Source organism: Hyaena hyaena, unplaced genomic scaffold (genome assembly GCF_003009895.1).
Source record: "Hyaena hyaena isolate Hyena2069 unplaced genomic scaffold, ASM300989v1 scaffold_490, whole genome shotgun sequence".
Taxonomy (NCBI): domain Eukaryota; kingdom Metazoa; phylum Chordata; class Mammalia; order Carnivora; family Hyaenidae; genus Hyaena; species Hyaena hyaena.
In genome coordinates, this window is record NW_024081123.1 from 933,634 (window position 1) to 954,250 (window position 20,617).

General features: G+C 36.2%; 1 protein-coding gene across 3 annotated transcripts in view; it reads right to left on the reverse strand.

The window, feature by feature from the left end:
• Positions 1-3,485: 3,485 nt before the first annotated feature.
• The window catches only part of TRAPPC8 (trafficking protein particle complex 8), an 85,260-nt gene continuing 68,128 nt past the window's right edge, over positions 3,486-20,617 (reverse strand). For all 3 annotated transcript variants that reach the window (XM_039254435.1, XM_039254437.1, XM_039254436.1), the window contains 5 exons: positions 18,167-18,340; positions 15,212-15,313; positions 11,031-11,176; positions 5,486-5,575; positions 3,486-4,532 (listed from right to left, as the gene is read on the reverse strand). In XM_039254435.1, the coding sequence (XP_039110366.1) occupies positions 4,298-4,532; positions 5,486-5,575; positions 11,031-11,176; positions 15,212-15,313; positions 18,167-18,340 (747 nt within the window). In that variant the 3' untranslated portion in view covers positions 3,486-4,297. The remainder of the gene's footprint in view (positions 4,533-5,485; positions 5,576-11,030; positions 11,177-15,211; positions 15,314-18,166; positions 18,341-20,617) is intronic.

Genomic DNA, 20,617 nt, shown 5'->3' on the forward strand with positions numbered 1-20,617 from the left:
TGAGCGGAAGTCAGATGCTTAACTGACTGAGCCACCCAGACACCCAAAACCACAAGATTTAAAAACAATAAACAAACAAATCTCAACAATAAAAACAAGATTCCACACTCAAACCACACTAACAAAATTGGGCGATATTTTTGTTTACGTTGAGGAAGAGGAAAGTGAGAAGACACGCCAGGACTCACCTGAGGCTGTTCATCAATGACATGAGCAACTTCTTTGCTGATCTGGATAATAGTTTTCAGATACTGGAGGGATATTTCCTCAAAGAGTTGTGCTATTCATAATGTAACAGCTATCTGAATGCAACACTTCTAATCTGCATTATTATATTCTCCATTGCTTTCTGAGAACTACACAGCAAAAATCAATACATCAAGCCCTAATGTGTAGCATTTGATGCCCCTGGGGTAAATATTCCCACTAAAGACAATTTCAAGACATCACTGAATGTGGAGTTGGGAACAGATGAGTAGTAGCCTAAGACCCAGAAGTGCAGCAGTGATTTCAGAGAAGTGTGCAACCCTGTCGGGTTTTTTTGTTTTGAGAGAAAGGAACCGGGTGCTCGTGTAAAGAGGGCAGAGGAAGAGAGACAATCTCAAGCAGGCTCCACACTCCATGTGGAGCCCAACATGTGGCTCAATCCTATAACCCTGGGATCATGACCTGAGCCTAAATCAAGAGTCAGATGTTCAACTGACTGAGCCACCCAGGCGCCCCCCTGCAGTCCTAACAGGAATTGCTCTGTGCCTAGGTTTTGAATCTTCAGTTATTGAATCTGGAAAATGAGGTATTTTATCTCTCCCCCCTTTATGCAGTTGCCCTTAGAGGGTTGCTGGGATACACACTAGAATAAACTGCAGCAACCACTGAAAGCACAGTCGTGGGATTCCACTGCTCCAGACTTAGCTGAGCCCGGCTCCCTCTGGCCCACACCACAGCCCTTCCTTCAATTACTGAGGCCAGCCTTGGAAAGAGCTCCTCTTCTTCCTTTATCTGCATGTATCAGGGTTCCGCGGTAAAATTCTGGAGGTTACCTGTCCAGGCCAAATGCCTCTCCTCTGGTTAATAAGTTATTTGGAAACCAGACTTTCTAATCAACAGATAATAATAGCCTTGAAAGGATAATCCTCCGGGAATGTTTACTGACCTAAGACATACCATTCAAATGCAAAAAAAAGAACTGTGTGTGTGTGGGGGGGGGGGGGGTGTTTGCCTTTCACAAAAACATCTAATTCTTAGATGTGTCCCTTCCTCCCACCAAGTACAGCGTAATTAATTCAATAGCTAAGGAAGTACACACTGCTGGTTAGTAAAGCTGACTTCCGTCACAGCTTAAAGATCAAAACAGAAACCTGGGGAGGAGGGGGGACAACAGGACATGCAAACCCTTCTGAGGCCCAGTAACCCTGGGAACAAGCAATGCTATCTTATCAAACAGGACTGACCCCTAAGCAAAAGGATGGGATGGGTCAAAAGTTTCTCTTTGGCTCCTTCAGACCCCCGCCCGCACCCCTGCACCTCCCTCCAGAACGCCTCACCTTCCTTCTAGGCCCTGCTCCCGTGTCCCATTCCACAGGGGAGCTGTACTCTTACAAGCAGCCTGGCAAATCTTATCAATTAGGATGGCTATTAGGGCACTCATAGGTTATTTGCATTTTAATGGAGTCTTCTGGAAATCAGTCCTAAGGGCATGAAACTTAATGAAAAAAATTCGGTTGAGACTGAAAGTTCTTTGAGGTGCACAAAGCTTCAGAATACTCAACTGATAAGGTTTGTTCCCATTTCCTTACCTTAGCTGCCTAATGAATGGACCCTGTTTCTCGCTACTCTACAAGGCCCTACCACAAAGCCTTTCAGAGCTCTATCTGCCAGATCTCGAATATTTAAAAAAATTTTTTAACTTTTATTTTTGAGAGACAGTGCATGGAGGGGTGGAGGGAGGGAGACACAGAATCTGAAGCAGGGTCCAGGATCCACATTATCTGCACAGAACCTGACATGTGGCTCGAACTCAAGAACTATGAGATGATGACCTGAGCCAAAGTTGGATGCTTAACTGACTGAGCCACCCAGGTGTCCCTCTTGTTGAGTACTTTCACAGTGAGGGTGACCTTTGAGTGACTTCAGCTGGCCCTTAAGCCTTGTGTTCTCTTGTCTCCTTTCTGCAGTTCCTTCTGGATTCCTGTCTTCCCCACCTCCGCTCTCTACAAAAGCTTGTAGTAGATGCTTGAGATAGTTTGTTGGAATTCAGTGCTAGATTCTACACGTACAGATAATTTCAACTTAGTAGTACTCTCTGTCTAGCTGAGCTAAAGGTAGGAGGGTGTGGCTTCACTTGCTCCTCTTGTTGATTTGTACACTTACACTTAATTACAGAATGAATGGAAAGATGAAGATTTAGGTAGATATCATTATTATCCTAGGGCTACCTGGAAATAAACTCTCTGGTTTTATTTGTCTGAAAATATGTTTCATTTCCATTCCTGCTAAGTTTAAATTCTGGCTTAGCAGTTAGTTTCTTTCAGGTCTTTGAAGATCCCCGGTTCTCTGATTTCCAGTATTTTTGTTCAGAAGTATGCTCCCAGTTATGCTACCAATTGTCTTCTGTATTCAAGGTCGTGTTTCTCTTTTCTGGACCTCCCAGCAGTTTCACTACATGGCATCCAGATACAAGCTTCTTTATATTTCTGTTGTTTGGGATTTACTAAACCACTTGAATCTGTAATTTGATGTTCATCTTGGAAAATTCTCAGAGATTCTCTTCAAATACCACTTCTTCCCTACCCTCTCTCCTTCTTCTGGGACTCCAAATAAACATCTAAAGCCTTTTCACTGAACCCAGTAGGTCCCTTAGTTTCTTGTGCCTATTTTCCAAACATTGTCTCCTTGCTTTGGTTTAGATGATTTCTTCTGACCTGTATTTGTTTCAAAGTATGTCAAACGTAAGACTCTGCCCATCAGCTGCTTCTTCCTAAACAGATAAACACTTCCAAGACAAAGTAGCCTCAAATGTTGGTCTCTCCTCTCTAGACTTTCTTCTAGGTTTTGGTCCACTAATAACTAACTATACTGTTAAAACTTAGTTATTTGTAAGATGTTTTCTTCTCTTTTGTTTAGACTCTATACTCTTCTTCAGCAGGAAGGCTAAATCACCTAGTCTATTGATACCCAGCATCAGAGTCTGCAATGTGGTTGTTTTCAATAGTTCAGGAAACATGATCTTCCTTTCTCCCAGGATATAAAACAGTTCTCTAAATTTATAACTGGGTGTCAGACATGACACATTTAATGACAAAATTCGTTTGCTCATGTAAACATGGCCACCAAGGGCTATCGGAACAAAGACTTGTACTTCATGTTTGGAAAGAAGGTTTTTTCAGGAAACTAGTTTGTCTTGCTATAATTAATATGGTTAGGATTCATTTTAAATAAAGAATACATTATACCCTCAGAATTTAAAAAAAGGCATCTAATAAATCTATACAGTGAATAGCATGTCTTTATTCTATTTACATTTGTTATAAATATAATACATTTTTGAAAAGCTTATTTTTAATTAACTTGAGATTTATATTTTAAACAGATCAACTCAAATGTTAAAGTTACATAATAAAGGATATGATAATTTAAATGACAAAAAAAATCTCAAATTGTGAAATAGTGCACCCTATACTGAGATGAATGAGGGAAAAAAAAGTCAAACTCCTTTCAAAACTATATTCAAAGCATCAGAAAAAATTTTTTTCTTTTTACAAAGTTATGTATAAGCCATAGGAACCACCAGATACTGAAGTATGAAGACTCTATAACCAAAGTTCAAAACAGATTTTAGAGAACTGTGTGAAGCAAGACAGGAAAATTTGTATTTAACACTCTATAGAACTTCACAGTAAAGCTGGAATTATAGACTAATGGCTTAACAGGAGTATTGCCAACAAGGCCTTTCCTTCCTCAAAATCATCTGGCAATATTCATATACCATCATAAGTTGTAACAGCAGACTTAGACACTGGTTTTGAAGACAGGGTTTAATAAGGTGCATGGATATGTTGAAATTCTGTATTATGAGCATGTAAATTATTACCAGGGTTTAAAGAAATATAAAAAAAGAATATTAAGTATTCTCAGTCCAACGTGCTTTGCATCATCAACAGATTGACAAGTCCAAAGTATTTTGCAGTGATCCGACACCAACCTCCATAACAAGTTAGGTATAACAAATACTGCTGTTAAAACCCATTCAGTAAAGTAAAACTGATTCTTGTGGATTTCAGTACAAATCTGCAAGATATCACACATTATTGATGATAATCAGGGCAGGCATGGAGTTCTGCTGACTCGTTTCAAACACTGTAACTTGGTCTGATAACTTGGCAAATACCCTAGGTGTTCCAAGATTATAAACACCTGTATGGACAAAGCAGGCCTTCAGCTGCAGACTGTGAATCTCCTGGCTTTTAAGCTGAAGTTTATATTGTGTTTGTCCGAGCCATGTAAATGATCCATGGATTTCCAATGCTTCTGGACTATGTGGGAGAAAGAAAATGGAAAGTTGGAGGGTTTTTTTCCTCATAAATTTTTCCCCACGTCCCAATAACACACCCCCTTCATCTAGCACTTCTACTTCTAGAAACTTTTTCATGAAGCCAACTCTTTCTTAATAGCAACAATGACAACAGCTAGTATTACTATTGCCCTAATACCTAACATTTGTTAATAGTTACTATATTGTAGGCACAAGTGTTATCTTATTTAATGCTCACAACAGCAGCTGGTATATAATGGAACCTGATTTTCACAAACCTCAGCTTTTAACCAATGGGTTATCTGTACCTAAAAATAAATCCATATGCAGGAATGTTTATCATACTGAAAACATTTATAATGCTGAAAAATGGAAAGTAACCCAGTATCTACCAAAAAGGCATTAATTTATGACACACATAATCATACACAGGATGTGTCCGGATTCCAGAGAGCTACCCCCGATCCTATTTGAAGTGTTACACAGTAATAATCCATACATGATTCATATTACTTTTCCAAAAATCCAAAAATTTCTGAATTCCAAAAAGCATCTAGCCTTGAGATATCAGATATAGAAGTAGGTGCCTATTATTTTTTGGTTAAGTATTATTTTCATAACTACATACACACACACACACACACACACACACACCTTAAAAAAAACTTCTATCACAAACTTGCTGATTTTCAATTTTGGAGTTCTTTATCACCAACAAACTTTTATGAAAATTTCTATTTCTGATCAAAACGATTTGCTGCTTTTGGAAAAAGCTTGTTATTTTATCACTGTTGTAATGCTAAGACAATCCTCTGTAAATCTTCTATAATGCGTCTGTAAAACCACACACACACCCAGGGCACCTGAATAAACCTTCTCTATCCATATTTGGTTAATTATATCCATAATTAAATTGTTCTCAAATAAACAATCTTGCACTAAATAAATCTTTACCTGGTTGTTTTATGCCGAAGATCAACTATTACATCAACATCAGCCTTAGAACAATTGGAAAGTAAAAGGGTGACTGGTACTAAACAAAGGCTGTGGAAGAAACATGAAAAGGTTAAGCTGTGCATTTTCTTTTTTAAATCAACTTTCTTGAAAATAACACTTAAGAATACCTAACAACCTCCTTAAAAATAATTAGAATCAAGTAGGGGAAAAAAAAAATTGAGTTCCAAATCACTCAAGACAAATTCCTTGTGTAAATAAGAAGAAAAACCTGTTACTACAATACCTGCGTACTAAATATCAGAATGTATACGTCCACAAAACCATCTTATTTCCACTTATTATAGCTACTCATAAAAAAATAACTTAAGTGTTTCTAGGTAGTTATTTCTCAAAATGAAAAACAAAAGTAAATAATCTCAACTAAGATCACTGAAGAAAAAATGAATCATGAAAATGCCAACGAATCCTGTTCTCTCTCTGTTTTTTTTTTTTTAAGAGATTCTTTTTTAAATATATTTTTATTTCTTTCTAGGAGAGAGAGAGAGAGACAGCGTGAGCAGGGGAGGGTCAGAGAGAGGGGGAGTCACAGACTCTGAAACAGGCTCCAGGCTCTGAGCTGGCAGTCAGCACAGAGCCAGACGAAGGGCTCAAACCCAAGAACCGAGAGATCATGACCAAAGAGAAAGTCGGACGCTTAACCGACTAAGCCACCCAGGCGCCCCTTTATGTTTTTTGAAAACTACTTTGAGAACCTAGACTAGATTGACATGTGCTTTTCTACCAAATTTGCATAAAAGCCACTGTGTTAGAGAATATGAAAATTCTTTCTATAGAACAAATTATGAGGAAAGCCTTTTTAAGTGGACACATTTACTCAGGTAGCCCAGTTTCTGATATTACTTTAGAACTAATAAATCACTAAAGCATTACTAAGCATAGAAAGGACAGACAGTGACAGAAGAGGACATATGAACAGACTGGTGTATGTTCAAATCAAGAATATAATAAATGAACATAACCTGGGCACAAATGAAGCCTGGTTACACGCTAGTATTAATATTTTATTCTATAAACACAAAGAATAAAGAGAGTAAAACCTAGGTGTGCCTGGGTGGCTCCGTTGGTTATGTGTCCAACTCTTGATTTCCACTCAGATCATGATCTCAGTCTCTCTCATGCAGAGCCTGCTTCGAATTTTCTCTCTCCTCTCTTTGCCCCTCCCTCTGCTCTCTCTCAAAATACATAAATAAATTTTAAAAACCACTTTATATAATAGTCTTTCAAAAATGCTAATCTGATGAGGCACAAACAGTCCCTAGAGACCAAACTGCTGACAACTATTCCCTACCTCCCCCGGCCCCACCACACTTAGCATTAATAAATGCATAGGGCTCTACAGTTAGACTAAGGATCAACTATCAGTTCATTAATTCTATACCTCGGTTTTCTCAACTGCAAACTAGGGACAATAATTATATCTACCTTTTGGGTTTGTTATGATGATTAAGTGAGATCAAATATGCTAAGTGCTGAGAATAATGCTCAATAGCTCCATAAGCAATGTCTAATATGACTTCTTATTTTTGAAAGCTATGGCAGCTAAACCCAGTGTTTCACATCTTTGTTATCTCTGGTCATATATTTCTTCTCATATTCTTGTTCCTGTATGACCTGGGTGCTACCGCCGTAACCAAACCTCCTACTGTCGCATTCCCTCCCACATTTCTGGGTTACATTAAGAACACTCCTCTACACCCTCAATCTCGTTATGTTTCTATATCTTGCTTTAACTGAAATTTGGCTGAGTACACAGCTTCCTCTATAGCCCTCTCAACAACAGATGCTGTTTTCCTTCCAACATCTTCTGTACCTCGGGTCAATATGTATCATTAATGTAGTTCTCAATGCCACTTCTTAATGATTTCTTCCTCCTACCCCTTCTGTCAAAACGCCCATTTTTTGTTCATAAACTACTCCAGGGTTTTTAATCTTTCTATTATGTGCTCATACTAAGATATTAAAACCAGCAATAGTAACCCAGTACAGGAGATTCTTTACGGGAGGGATAAAGGATGAGTGTTTTGAAATATCTGAGGTAAAGATGAGGAAACCATCTGCTTGACCTCCCCCTCCTTACACTTCCGGGAAGCAGAGACATACCACCTGCGTGAGAGACACTGCTCTAAGGCTTCTCTTCCATATCGTCTATTGGCTTCAATTATTAAAAGCTTCAGCATGAAAATGCCTTCTTCTTTTTACTCCTGACAACTTTACTGTCTAAGTAGATGACTCATTCAACACCTTCCCAAATACTTATCACCTCCATAACCATCAGTACTATTCAAATCTCATCCATCTATCTTCCTTAACCATATCAGGATTTTTTTAAGTCACCCAAAATAGCTACCTCTGAAATAATACTGTCACTCCACTCTCTGACAACCATCTCCCATCCCTCCAGCTTTCTCACTCAAGTACACTTCTATTCTTCGTTCCACAAGAATGACCAATCACTGGGGCGCCTGGGTGGCTTAGTCGGTTAAGCGTCCGACTTTCGCTTAGGTCATGATCTCGTGGTTTGTGGGTTCGAGCCCCGCGTCGGGCTCTGTGCTGACTGCCAGCTCAGAGCCTGGAGCCTGTTTGAGTCTGTGACTCCCTCTCTCTCTCTGACCCTCCCCTGCTCACGCTGTCTCTCTCTCTCTCTCTCTCCTAGAAATAAATAAAAAACATTAAAAAAAAAAAGTTTAAAAAAAAAAAAAGAATGACCAATCACTTTGGCCCTCTACATAAGTGCTTCTCCATCTTGGTGACTGTGGTGTAACTATAATTACTGTTTAGCCATTATTTATTCCCCTCACTTTCCCACTGTGGGACTAGGGATCATTCTTGTTGATGTGAAGGTGAGGCTAATTGGCCAATGGAATATTAATGTCTTTGATGCAAACAAAAGCGTTAAATGTGCTACCACAGTATAACTCACATTTGTATTCCAGAGATATGCCTAAGAACAGCATATCCAAGTAGCTGCTGCCCATTTGGACTGAGCCCAAAATATATGTGGTGTAGACATGAACCCAACCAACACACAGCTTAAAGCTGAGCTTCAGCCAAATGGTAAGCTGACCTGCGGGTCCATGAGTGTGAGAATGCCTTATAAGCTACTAAATTCTGGAGCGATTTGTTATGAAGCATTCCTGTGGCAACAGTGATGGATACAGATGTGTGCTGGTATCATCTGAGGACATTTAAAATATACAGATGCCTGGGTCCTACTCTCAGAGATTCTGATTTAACTGGCACTGTTATTTTCAAAAATTCCCCAGATAATTCTAATGTGCACCAACGGTTGGAAAAAACTGCCACATCTCATCCTTATCTAGCCTGCCTTGTTTTCATACTCCATGCACAGTTTTAATTCTGTGATGTTTTATTTTTAACCCACAGCTCTACACTAGTTTGATCAAACCTGTCCTACTTCACATAATTCCATGCACTACCTAGATTCTCTGATGCTCCTTAACCCCAACAGAATTATGTGGACAATTCCTAAATATCCTTGCCTCTAAAGCACAGTTTAGCCAAGGTTTTAACTGCTATGGTTAAAAAGAAACACCATGGAATCTAAGATATGAAGCAGAACAGATCCCATTAAACAGAGACAAACTAGCACAATGGGTTACAGTGAAACATCAGTGGGGGCCCTGGGTGGCTCAGTCAGTTAAGCATCCAACTTCGGCTCAGGTCATGATCTCGGTGTGTGAGTTCAAGATCTTCATGGAGCTTCCCTGCTGTCAGCACAGAGCCTGTTTCGGATCCTCTGCTCTCCACCCCCCCCACCCCCCCAATCCTCAACCTCACTGCTCTCCTGCTTGCGCTCCTTCTCTCTCTCAAAATTAAATTTAAAAATATTTTTTAAAAAGTTTTATCCTTTATTCTCTTATCTCCTACGTTACTGTGAGGATTTAACCTTGCTCCTAGAAACACTCCCTAAAATGGAGGCACCCTACAATATGTTAACGTGTTAAAATTTCTCCCTACTTTCTTCTCTCCCTGTCTCAATAGTAAGGCGGTCCCTTAAGTCCAAAGCTAATCCCGTCCTTTGGTGTATATATCTTTCCATCTGTTAAGGATTCTCTTTTGTTTTCACTGAATCCCATCATTTCCTTCAAGACCATAAACATCCATATTTTACCTAGTAAGAAAAACATACTGAATGGGATATTCCTGGATCCCTGTTCATAGCCCAGTTTCCTAAAAAGGTGGTCTATACTGTTATCTTTACTTCCTTACCTCCTAATGTATCTTCAACCTACAATATCCTCATTCCACTCCCATCATATAGTAACATACTTCTAAAAAACCATTAACAACCTCTTGACTGTCAGATTCAATAAGTAACTTTTTCACACATTTACTATTTGACATTTCTGCAGCATTTTAAATAGTTAACTCATTTCTCTCTCTCTGAACTGTTCTCACTGAATTTTTGAGATACTACTTTCTCATTGGTCTTTTCTTCCTAATTACTTCTCAACTAGTCTTCTTTGTGGATTTCTTTTTCCTTAGCTTTCTTCTCAGATGTCATTGTTCTGGAGGCACTGTTCTCTTTTTGTTCTATCCCACCCCATCCCCACCCCATTCAGGGTGACTTCACCAAAATTCATACCTTCAATTTTCACTTATAGACTGGTTCTAACAGACTTCTTTCCATGTTTTTTTATACCTGGAAACCAGCAACTTTTTCAAGTGTCATCTGATTTAGGACTTTTTATTTACAGAATCTTAAGTTTATATAATCAAGCTACTTAGCAAAATTACAAATACAGATGCACCTTGAACAACGCAGGGGGCTAGGGGTACCAATCCCCACACAGTCAGAAATCTCTGTACACCTTCTGACTACTCCAGGACTTAACTATTAATAGCCTACTGTTGACTCAAAGCCTACCAATAACAAACGGTCAATTAACACACATTTTGAATGGTATATGAATTATATACTATATTCTTACAATAAAGGAAGTTAAAGAAAATCGTTAAGAGAAGACACATTTGTTAAAAAAAAAAAAAAAAAGATCACATATAAGTAGACCCACAAAATTTGAACTGCATTGTTCAACTGAACTAAACATCATTCCCCCAAGAAGTTTAGTACTTAGTAAGTCTTAAGTAAATGATGCTATCTAAATTTGGACTGTTTGATGAGTCTACACTATAGTCATTTCTTACATTTAATTTGTGTCAAACATAAAAAATAGGTAACATATTTTTTCCTTGTTTTTGACTTCGTGATAAACCTGCTCACCGAAACTTGTGGCAATTGAGGTGTCTAAGGCAAATATCCATCTCTAACCACACCTGCAACATGCAGTAATCAGAGTAAAGGGTAAATTATTTAAGAGCACTTTATAGAGACTCAATATTATTCTAAATTTCTTCTTCAATATTTGGGTTAATGCTGTTGTTAAAATAAATAAATTAAGAGTGCGTGGGCATGCACACATGCATTATAGAAAAATTTTAACAAAAATAAACCTCAGACCTTTTTTGATGAAATGGATGATTAAATGATTCTGGATAGTGAAGACTCGTTTTAATGAGATTAGAAAGCTGCTCTACTGATGGTCTTAAAGGAACGGTAGTGTTTTCTGGCCTGAAAAATTTTAATAGTTCCATTTCTGGTGGCTCCTGAGAAAAGAACAAACAATATATATGACAATGAAAACACTGCCTTGTTAAAATACAGTATATATAAACAAAAGTAGTTAAACCAGTTGAGATAAAGGAAAGCATGAACAATACTTTTCTGCTATTATTTAAACTAATAGAATCATCTGCGATACAATCTAAGATAAAGAATATAAAGAATCTAGTATCAGAGGCGCCTGGGTAGCTCATTCAGTTAAGCGTCTGATTCTTGATCTCGGCTCAGGTTATGATCTTGCAGTTAGTGAGTTGGAGCCCCATTTCAGGCTCTGCACTGACAGTGTGGAGCCTGCTTGGGATTCTGTCTCTCCCTCTCTCTGTCCTCCCCGGCTCATGCTCTCTGTCTCAAAATAAATAAATAAACTTAAAAAAAAAAAAAAAAAGGATCTAGGATCAGAATCATTTATTCATGCCTTATTTATTATGTGCTGGAGTTAGACTTGAATTCCAACAACTTCACATATTAGCTCTGTGATCTTGGATAAGGTATTTAGTATCTTAAGACTTAATTTCCTCATTTATTAAAAAAAAGTCTCATAATAATTTCAAAATCTGTTGTGGGTCTCATCTAGTAAAATTCCTTAGTACTTAAGCTATAGACATTCAACTGTATAGCATCTGCTTTAATAATTAAATAACTAAAATTGCCTTAAAATTTCATTTTGAAAATAGACTGCTGTGTTTATAGATTGTAACGCTTCATCTGTATTAACCGGAGGTTAACATGCATGTAAAAGCCAATGTCAGGCATACTGTAAACATTTCAATAAATATCATAGTCACCTAAATGAAAACAGAGAATATTGTCCCCTTTCTAATGGTATTTTTTTTCTTAACCATTTTTTTCCATTTCCCTTTACCATCCAGGAAAAATTTGAGTTTTAATTTCCTGCTAGCCTAGCTGGACACTGATCTACATCAGGGACTGGCAAACTATGGCCCCTAGGCCAAAGTCAGCTTGCCTCCTGTTTTTCTGTTTTCTTGTTTTGGAAAAAAAAGTTTTACTGAGCCAGAGCCATATCCATTGTTTACATACTGTCTATGGTTGCTTTTGGACTTCAACAGCAGAGATAAGTAATTAAGACAAAAACCTTTTGCCCAGTAAAGCCTAAAACATTACCATCTGCTTATTCTCAGAGAAAGTTTGCTGATCCCTGATCTATATAGCTGTAAAAGCAAGAACTAAATTTGCTTTTGATTTGTAAGTCAGAGATAAATGACTAGAAATTTACTCTAGAAGAAGGAAGAGAACAGAAGCAGAATTTCTGGGGCGCTGATTATGTTCCATTTCTTTATCTGGGTCCTGGTTATACTGGAGTGCTCTTCAATTTGTAAAATTCAATGAGCTATTCAACTATTCTGTATTTACCTTACACTTCAATTCAAAGTTCAAAAAATGTATTGTTGTTTAATATATTCCAATTATCAAAAAATAAGTTATTATTTGAGACTTTTAAGTTATACTAAATAAATTTCTATATGCCAAGTAGGAGGAAAATATATGAACAATGGCCATGAAAGGATACCAAAAGCCTGAGCTAATTTACAAAGACAGAATATTTAAAAGACTTTCCCCCTCTCCCAGCTTTAGAGTAGCAAAAAGTTATTTTCACAATCAGCACTAAATATTTGGCCAGCAGTTTGACAATAAAGATCTAATTCTACCTTATGACAATTCTACCACAAGAGAGATAAGGTGTAAAGAATTATTATCCTGGGTGGAAACTAATTTGACAATAAACTATTTGTAAAAAAAAAAAAAAAAAAGAATTATTATCCTGGTTACACAAGTGAGTAGTAAGCTACAGTTCATTAAGTTTGTAGATCATCAATCTGAAAGTCTTTGGGTTCCAAATCTATTCACAGTATGATGAAATTGCTTTACATCCCAAGCTCAGTTAGTCATATAAAGAGAATAAAATATTTCAAAAGTGAAATAAAAAGGATATGGTATTCATGGTATGTAAAATAAAAATATAACAGGTTTTTTTAATGTTTATTTTGAGACAGAGAGAGAGTACAAGTAGGGGAGGGGCAGAAAGAAAGGGAGACAGAGGATCTGAAATGGGCTCTGCACTAACAGCACAGAGCCCAATGCAGGGCTCAAACTCAGAAACCGAGAGATCATGACCTGAGGCAAAGTCTGACGCTTAACTGACTAAGCCACCCAGGTGCCCCAAGAGTAAGTTTTATATAAATCACTTCTTCAATTTCTAAATACTTATTTTGCCAATGTTTGAGATATTCTAAATCATCAAAAGTTTATAATACATAAACCAAAGCTTGGGACTTTAAAAGGGAAAAAACAATTTTATTATATTAAGAAATAGATCCAGGGTTAAATTTGGTATCTTCATTAAACCTAATGGAATATTACCATTAGTAATCATCAAAGTAAAAACTGACTCAAGTTGTAGGACCACCAATGGATGCTAAAACTAGTGGAACTAGGTTTAACAAGAATTCAGACATTTACATAAGTCCAAATTATTCCTCCACAAATTACTTATTAGAAAAACAGTAACTTTACTGTAGAGAAATTAGGTGGATACCACCTTAATCAAATGACCCATCACTGATAATGAAACAATAAGTATCAAGAGCTTTCTGATGTAATTCACTGACAGGGACATAACATCACTTCTGTAATATCCCTGCAAAAACTTTTAGTCATGAGGAAACAAGAAAAACCCAAAGAGGTATTATTTTACATTAAAATAACTGGCCCATGCTCTTCAAAGATGTCATATGACATAGGACAAATCAAGGCTCAGACTGTCCCAAATTAAAGGAGACTAAAGAAACATGAAAAATAAATGCAACGCATAATCTTGGACTGGATCCTGGTAGGAAAAAACAAACAAGGATATAATGGAGAACTCTGATGACATTTGCATACGGATTATACAGGAGTACTGCATCAATGTTAAACTTCCTGAGTTTAATAATGGTGTCTGTGATTATTTCAGACATTATCTTTTTTTTTTAATGAGTTGGGAGAGAAATTTTTTTCTTAAATGTTTATTTTTGAGACATAGACAGACAGTGTGAGTCAGGGAGGGACAGAGACAGAGGGAGACAAAGAATCCGAAGCAGGCTCCAGGCTCTCAGCTGTCAGCACAGAGCCTGATGTAGGGCTCGAACCCACAAACGGAACTGTGAGATCATGACCTGAGCCAAGGTCAGACACAAAGTTGGACACTTAACGGACTGAGACACCCAGGCACCCCTATTTAAGGGATTATTCTTATTCATAGGAATACTCAGCTAATAGGGGTAGAAGGATGTCTGCAAATTAACTTGAGAGTAATTATTAAGAACGATTAAGAAAAAAATCAATTATGTACATAAACAGAGAAAGAAAGATACAGCAAAGAAGGTAAAATGCTAACCACCAGTGAACCTTGGTAAAATATATAAGAGAGTCCTTTATAATTCTTGCAGCTTTTCTGTAAGTTTGACAATTATTTCAAAATAAGTTTTCAAAAATAATGAGAAAGTTTGAAATTAAGATTCATTATTTACAAATGCAATACAAGGTCACTGTTAGAATTACTGGAGATTTTGTTCATATATACTACAAGAGCTTTTTGGTAAGATGAAGCAGTATTTTATGAGAAATCAGAAAACATAGTAAACACTATTGCCAGCTGCTGCACAACTCCAGGGGCCATCCTTTACATTTCATGATACGTCCCCTCTGGAGTTCTGCAGTGGCGTGGGCATGGTTCCCTTCCTCTCAAGCAAATCAATTCTTTTTATAACTATGAATTCTAGCTTCAATATAGAGTATTTATTAGGAAACCTCAAGATCACAAGTGTAATTAATACTCTTACAAGATGCTAATGGATTTTAATTTATGTTCATTTCTTATTCTAATTAGTCTTCTGCCACCAACTCCCCACTCAAATCTCAGTATAAAAGCCTGCACATACCAGCAGACCCCTTTAAAAGCCCAAAAACCAACCAAAAAACTTCAAGTTCACAAGAAGACCCAAAGCAAACACTATTATTACCTGTTTCTGAGGACATGAAAAGGCTTCTTTTCCTATAGTGCGAAGAATAACATGATGCTGACCTTCCAAAATTAGCTGCTTACTATCTTCCACTACATAAGCCTAAAACATAAAAAGCACAAAAACGTTACCTTGCTTGGCAGTACCTCAAAAGTAATAAATGCAATATTTGATGGAAGGTAGAAATACTATGGCTGTTTATCAATTATCAACATGATGGCCATGTCAGCATTTCTACTTTTATTTATTCATTCAATCAATAAAGAATCTGTCAAAATCCGTTTGCCTCAGTATAATACAGTTGGGCCTAGATATTTGAGGGGCACATCTTAAAATCTTTTCTCGTTTTCTCTAGAGCTGTTAAGAAACTAGTTCTATAACACAAGCCTTTTTGTTACTGAACTACCAAAATACAGGCAAAATGTCCATGCTTCTGAAATGCCACAAGGTTTATCGCCTAGTAGAACATAATCGTGAATACCATTAAATCTTATAAGTGGAAATGTCACACCCTTGGAGATATATTAAACCTAAGTACATATACTTTAAAAAAAAAAAAAAAAGGCTTATTTCATCTATATCAAAACACTAGTTCCAGCATATAACTCACCTCCCTCTTGAATTGCTTGTCCCAGAGAAAATATAATATGTAAATGGCTCTGATACACTGTGACTGTCACATCATGCAAATACAAAGGCTTAAAATTTTTTTAACGAGCCCAATTTTTTACTATTAGATTCAACAGACATAAAATTTCTCAGCCAAAATGTTACAGAAGTGTCTAAATGTTTATTTTCAATTTTTGTACTTATTTTATTTTATCATGCTGTCGCTGGCCACCTGCAGACCAACTTAAGAGTAGTGCTGTACGGCACAGGACAGCCCAGAATCTGTTCAGTGTGAACCAATACATAATCCAAGATGCTGGACTTGGACCTTTGGGAGGCTGAATACTGACAGTACAAGGTTCTGAGACATGTCACACGTTTTTTCCAGTGGTCTCATGGGATTTAACAAAACTCAACCCTAGCCATGTCTAATTCTATAATGCATTCTCCTTTCTGCACAAAGGCTTAACTTTTTAAAACTAACATTTATATTTGTTAAAATTATAAACTTTATAATTTTATAGAGTCGTTCTGTGCCTCTTTTCCAGTTATTTTTCACAAAAACATTGCCTGAGCTCTTTTGTTTTTCTCCTGAATCATATTTTATTAAAAGAGTCCGAGGCTTCCTGTGTTTTCTCCTCTACAACTTAAATCACTTTTCAAGTTTCATTTCATTCAGCAGTCATTTCTGCATTTAGAGACCTCACTACAGAAAATTTACCAGTCACTTTCTCAAATGAGTATGTGATAAACTTATAAATACTAGCCTCTACCAACTTCATATCCCATTCTTTATTCAAATTTCTATTTTCTAGCCAAGGAGCATCACAATCTTAGTTTTCTTCTTCATGTGATCAGCAGTACTACTAGTAGTGAGCTTTTATTCAGGGCTGTTTTTTAAAAGACAACACTTTCACTCCCAGCCAAGTTTACTGTGGACTTAAATACAGAGTACAGATTACTCAAAAACCTGTCTCAGTAATATTACAAACTGTTACATGGCAGGAATCTGTGGAATGACAGCCACATACGCCAAGGTTAGAGTATACATTTAATGACTGGTTGGTTTACATTAAGGGGAAAATACTGGTAAGTCTGAAAATTGAATCCTCTTGATTCTAAGCTTCAAGAACATTTGATTTCAAGCTAAAAATGTGTAACTGACCTTTTTAATATTAAACACCTGTAATCAACAAAAGTACCAATTTAAGCAATTTTATTGAAACTCATGTAAAAAAAAAAAACAACCTCATGCCAGTTTGGTTTCAAAAAAGTTTATTTTAAAATGTGTGATTTAGTAAAAACAATAGTCTAGAGTATCTGAACCAATTTAAAAATACATGTATTGATCATCTACTATGGAAATATCTCTATGTGAGTGAGCCCTTGTATCAGACAACATAAAATGACACCTTTCCACACAGTTCAGGTGAATATCCTTAGGCAAGATCCTTAATTTCACTGTAGAATTGTTTTTAAAAAGTAGTATATAATTCTATTATGTATTCTATGTAATATATATAATTTATATATATATATTTATATATATTATTTATATATATAAATTTCTAAGATACAAAGAGTACATTGTGCAAAACAAGCCTCCTCTGTATTTATATAGTTCAGGTAACTCTAAGGAAGACTAATGATTAAACAATCTCATTTTGCTCTGCCATGTGTGGATCTTATTTGGATATGATTTTTTAACAATTAAAATATTTTAAAATAATCTGGAAAAAAATGAAAACAGACCAACAAGTATATCATAATTAAGAATTATTCTTAATTTGGTTGGACGGGATAACAATACTCTGAAGATGTTAAACAAAGTCCTTATCTGCTATAAGTAAATACAAAAGCATTTACAGATAAAATATTATGTCATTAAAAAAATACTACAGCAAATAATAAATGAAGATAAAGATAAAAGAAAACATAGAAAAGGGGCTAATGGAATAGATGAAAGATGAACAGCAATAAATTAGGGACTGTGGAGCCTGAGTAATGGGGTACCTGAAAGTTCACAGTGCTATTTTTTCCTTTTATTATTGTTTGAAAATGCCAATAATAAAGACTTTAATAATAACAGTTGTTTTCAGGGAGGATAACAAATCTACAATATTCTTAGTACCACTCAGAAGTAACAATAGCAAAGAAGAAAGTTATCTAATTTGAATTCTTTAAGTAAAAAAGTCATTATGCAACTATTAAAGTTTAAAGCAACTTTAATATTGAAACGGAAAAATTTAAGCAGAAAAAATATAAATATCAGCTTACATTTGTTCTTTAGCTTAAGGCTCAAGTATCCATAAGCAAGGCTTGCTGAAATAATGTAATAACACATACCTTCCATAATACGACAATATTCAAATCCACCTCACTGCACCTCTGAATTAATCTCACAGCATCCTCTACCGACTGTTTTTCAGTGTGCACAGATGGCTGGGCTTGTGGTTTCTTTAACTCAGAAGATAAACTTCGATAAAAGAAGTCTGCACATGGACTTGCTGAACTTACTATCTGATAAAAGAAAATCACTTATCTACATAAATGTTTTCAATTACATATATGCTGCTGAAATTTGTATTTCTCTATATATTTCTGTATAACCAAAAAGGCTTATTCAAAAGTTTCTTGTTAATTTGTCAATAGAGAGAGGCTGTAAAATACACTGAAACATTTAAACACCTAAAATATTTGGGACAAATTACCCTGAATCTTAAAGCTGTTACCTCAAAATAATTAATCTACACTGCCATGACATTAGGTTTGACCTTCCAAGTATCCAGGGAGGAATGATGGGTAGCTCTAAGAAAATGAATAAAAAATAAATTATTGAAAAGTAATATATTTGTACTATTAAAATAACAGAAATAGATCTCATTCAAATACTTAGAACACTAGACAACATCCAATGAAACAATGCAAACTGAGTTACTGGTCTTAATATGGTTCTTCTACTTGAAGGAAGAGAACATGAGAAAAGAATTGTTTAAAAAATGTTTAATAGAATCAGAAGTATAGGATTTCCTTTAAATTGAATATTATGTTTCATAGTAAAATGTCTACACTTATAGGCATTATAGGCTATGGTATACAGATGCTATGCTTCAAGTTAATTATTAAATATTAATAAATATACACCTTTTCCCCTTTAAGAGTGAACTATTTTCTGGTAAGTGATTGCCCCCATAGTTTTCTCATTACTCTGTAATGCTTGGTGAGTTCTATTTACTCAACTAGATTCATCAACAGGGAAAATATCTTTTTTTTGTTTTTACCTTGTTCAGTACTCCTATACAAAATTATTTGGCAATAAATACAATAAAAGTTACAAACAATATAATTTAAGGGTCTTGATTATGTCTCTAGGGATTTTAAATTTAAAAATGAAATGAAAAGGACAAACAAAATCATGAAACCTAACTAAATTCAATCATTCAGGATGCATGATATTGCCAAAAGTATACTTGTTTAGGAACTAGTAGGCTTTTGGTACTCTGAAATATTTCTAAATAACTGCTCCTTCAAATAGTCAAAAGGTAGCCACAATTAATGAGTCAGATGAAGGCAAATGATAAGAGAAATACAAAAGCCTAAGAATGTCTGGACTCTTCTATTAAAGAAAAAAAAAACAAAGAAGAAACAATAACACAAACAGTAACACTGGTAACCGTACCAGGGCATGATTCCATGAAGTTTACACCCTTGGTTCAGTATTTCTCAAAGCAAATCACCAGATCTCCTCTTCAGATTATATGCAGAGCTGGCTGAAAATGAATATTCCCAGGGACACCCGGTGGCTCAGCTGGTTAAGCTTCCACCTCTGATTTCGGCCTGGGTCATGATCTTATGGGTTGTGAGTTCCAGTCCCACATTAGATTCTGCGCTACAGTGTGGAACCTGCTTGGGATTCTCTCTCTCTCTTCCTCTCTGCCCCTCCTTGACTCGTGCTATGTCTGTTTCTCTCTCTCTCAAAATAAATAAATAGGAAGGGAGGGAGGAAGAGAGAAAAAAAAAGCATATTCCTAAACTCCATCCAAGACATAACAAATCAAAATTTTGGACGCAAGGAAGCAAAATTTTCATTTTTACAAAATTCCCAGATGAAAAAGAGTGTCTGCAGACTGATAACCTTAAAACCACCTAGGAGCTTATAGTAATTTAGTATACATATATTTTATTAAGTAAACTATGCCCAACTCAGGGCTCAAACTCACAACCCCAAAATCGAGTCACGTGCTCTACCCAATGTACCAACCAGATGCCCCAGCTTATAGCAATTTAGAATCTCAGGTCCCACTCTAGTCCTACTAAGATATAATTTGCATTTAACAAGAGCCCAGGTGAATCATAGGCACATTTTTTGAAGGTCTGAAAACCACTGCTCCAAGTGATTCTTACAAATAATTAACTTGAAGTACCACTGTCTTGGACAATATATTTAAAACTACAGGGGATGAGCACGGGTGTTATATGGAAACCAACTTGACAATAAACTATTAAAAAAAAACCAAACCCCTACAAAAGAGCTTATTATTTCAGTCTCAGAGCCATTTGATACACCAAAATCCAGAGAATTATCATCATTATGTTCCACTGTGACCACTTTCCCTAATAAATTGGTTCCCTTGTATACCCGGTTTTTTTTTAATACCAAGGTTTATACTTTTTTCCTATGATATCTTCAAAAGGAAGCTAGTTTTGAATAAGTAATTAAAGTGGTGTAATCCATACAGTATTTCTAGTCTGTTTTAGAGCATGAAGGGAAGCTGCAAAACCCAACAGTGTTGACAT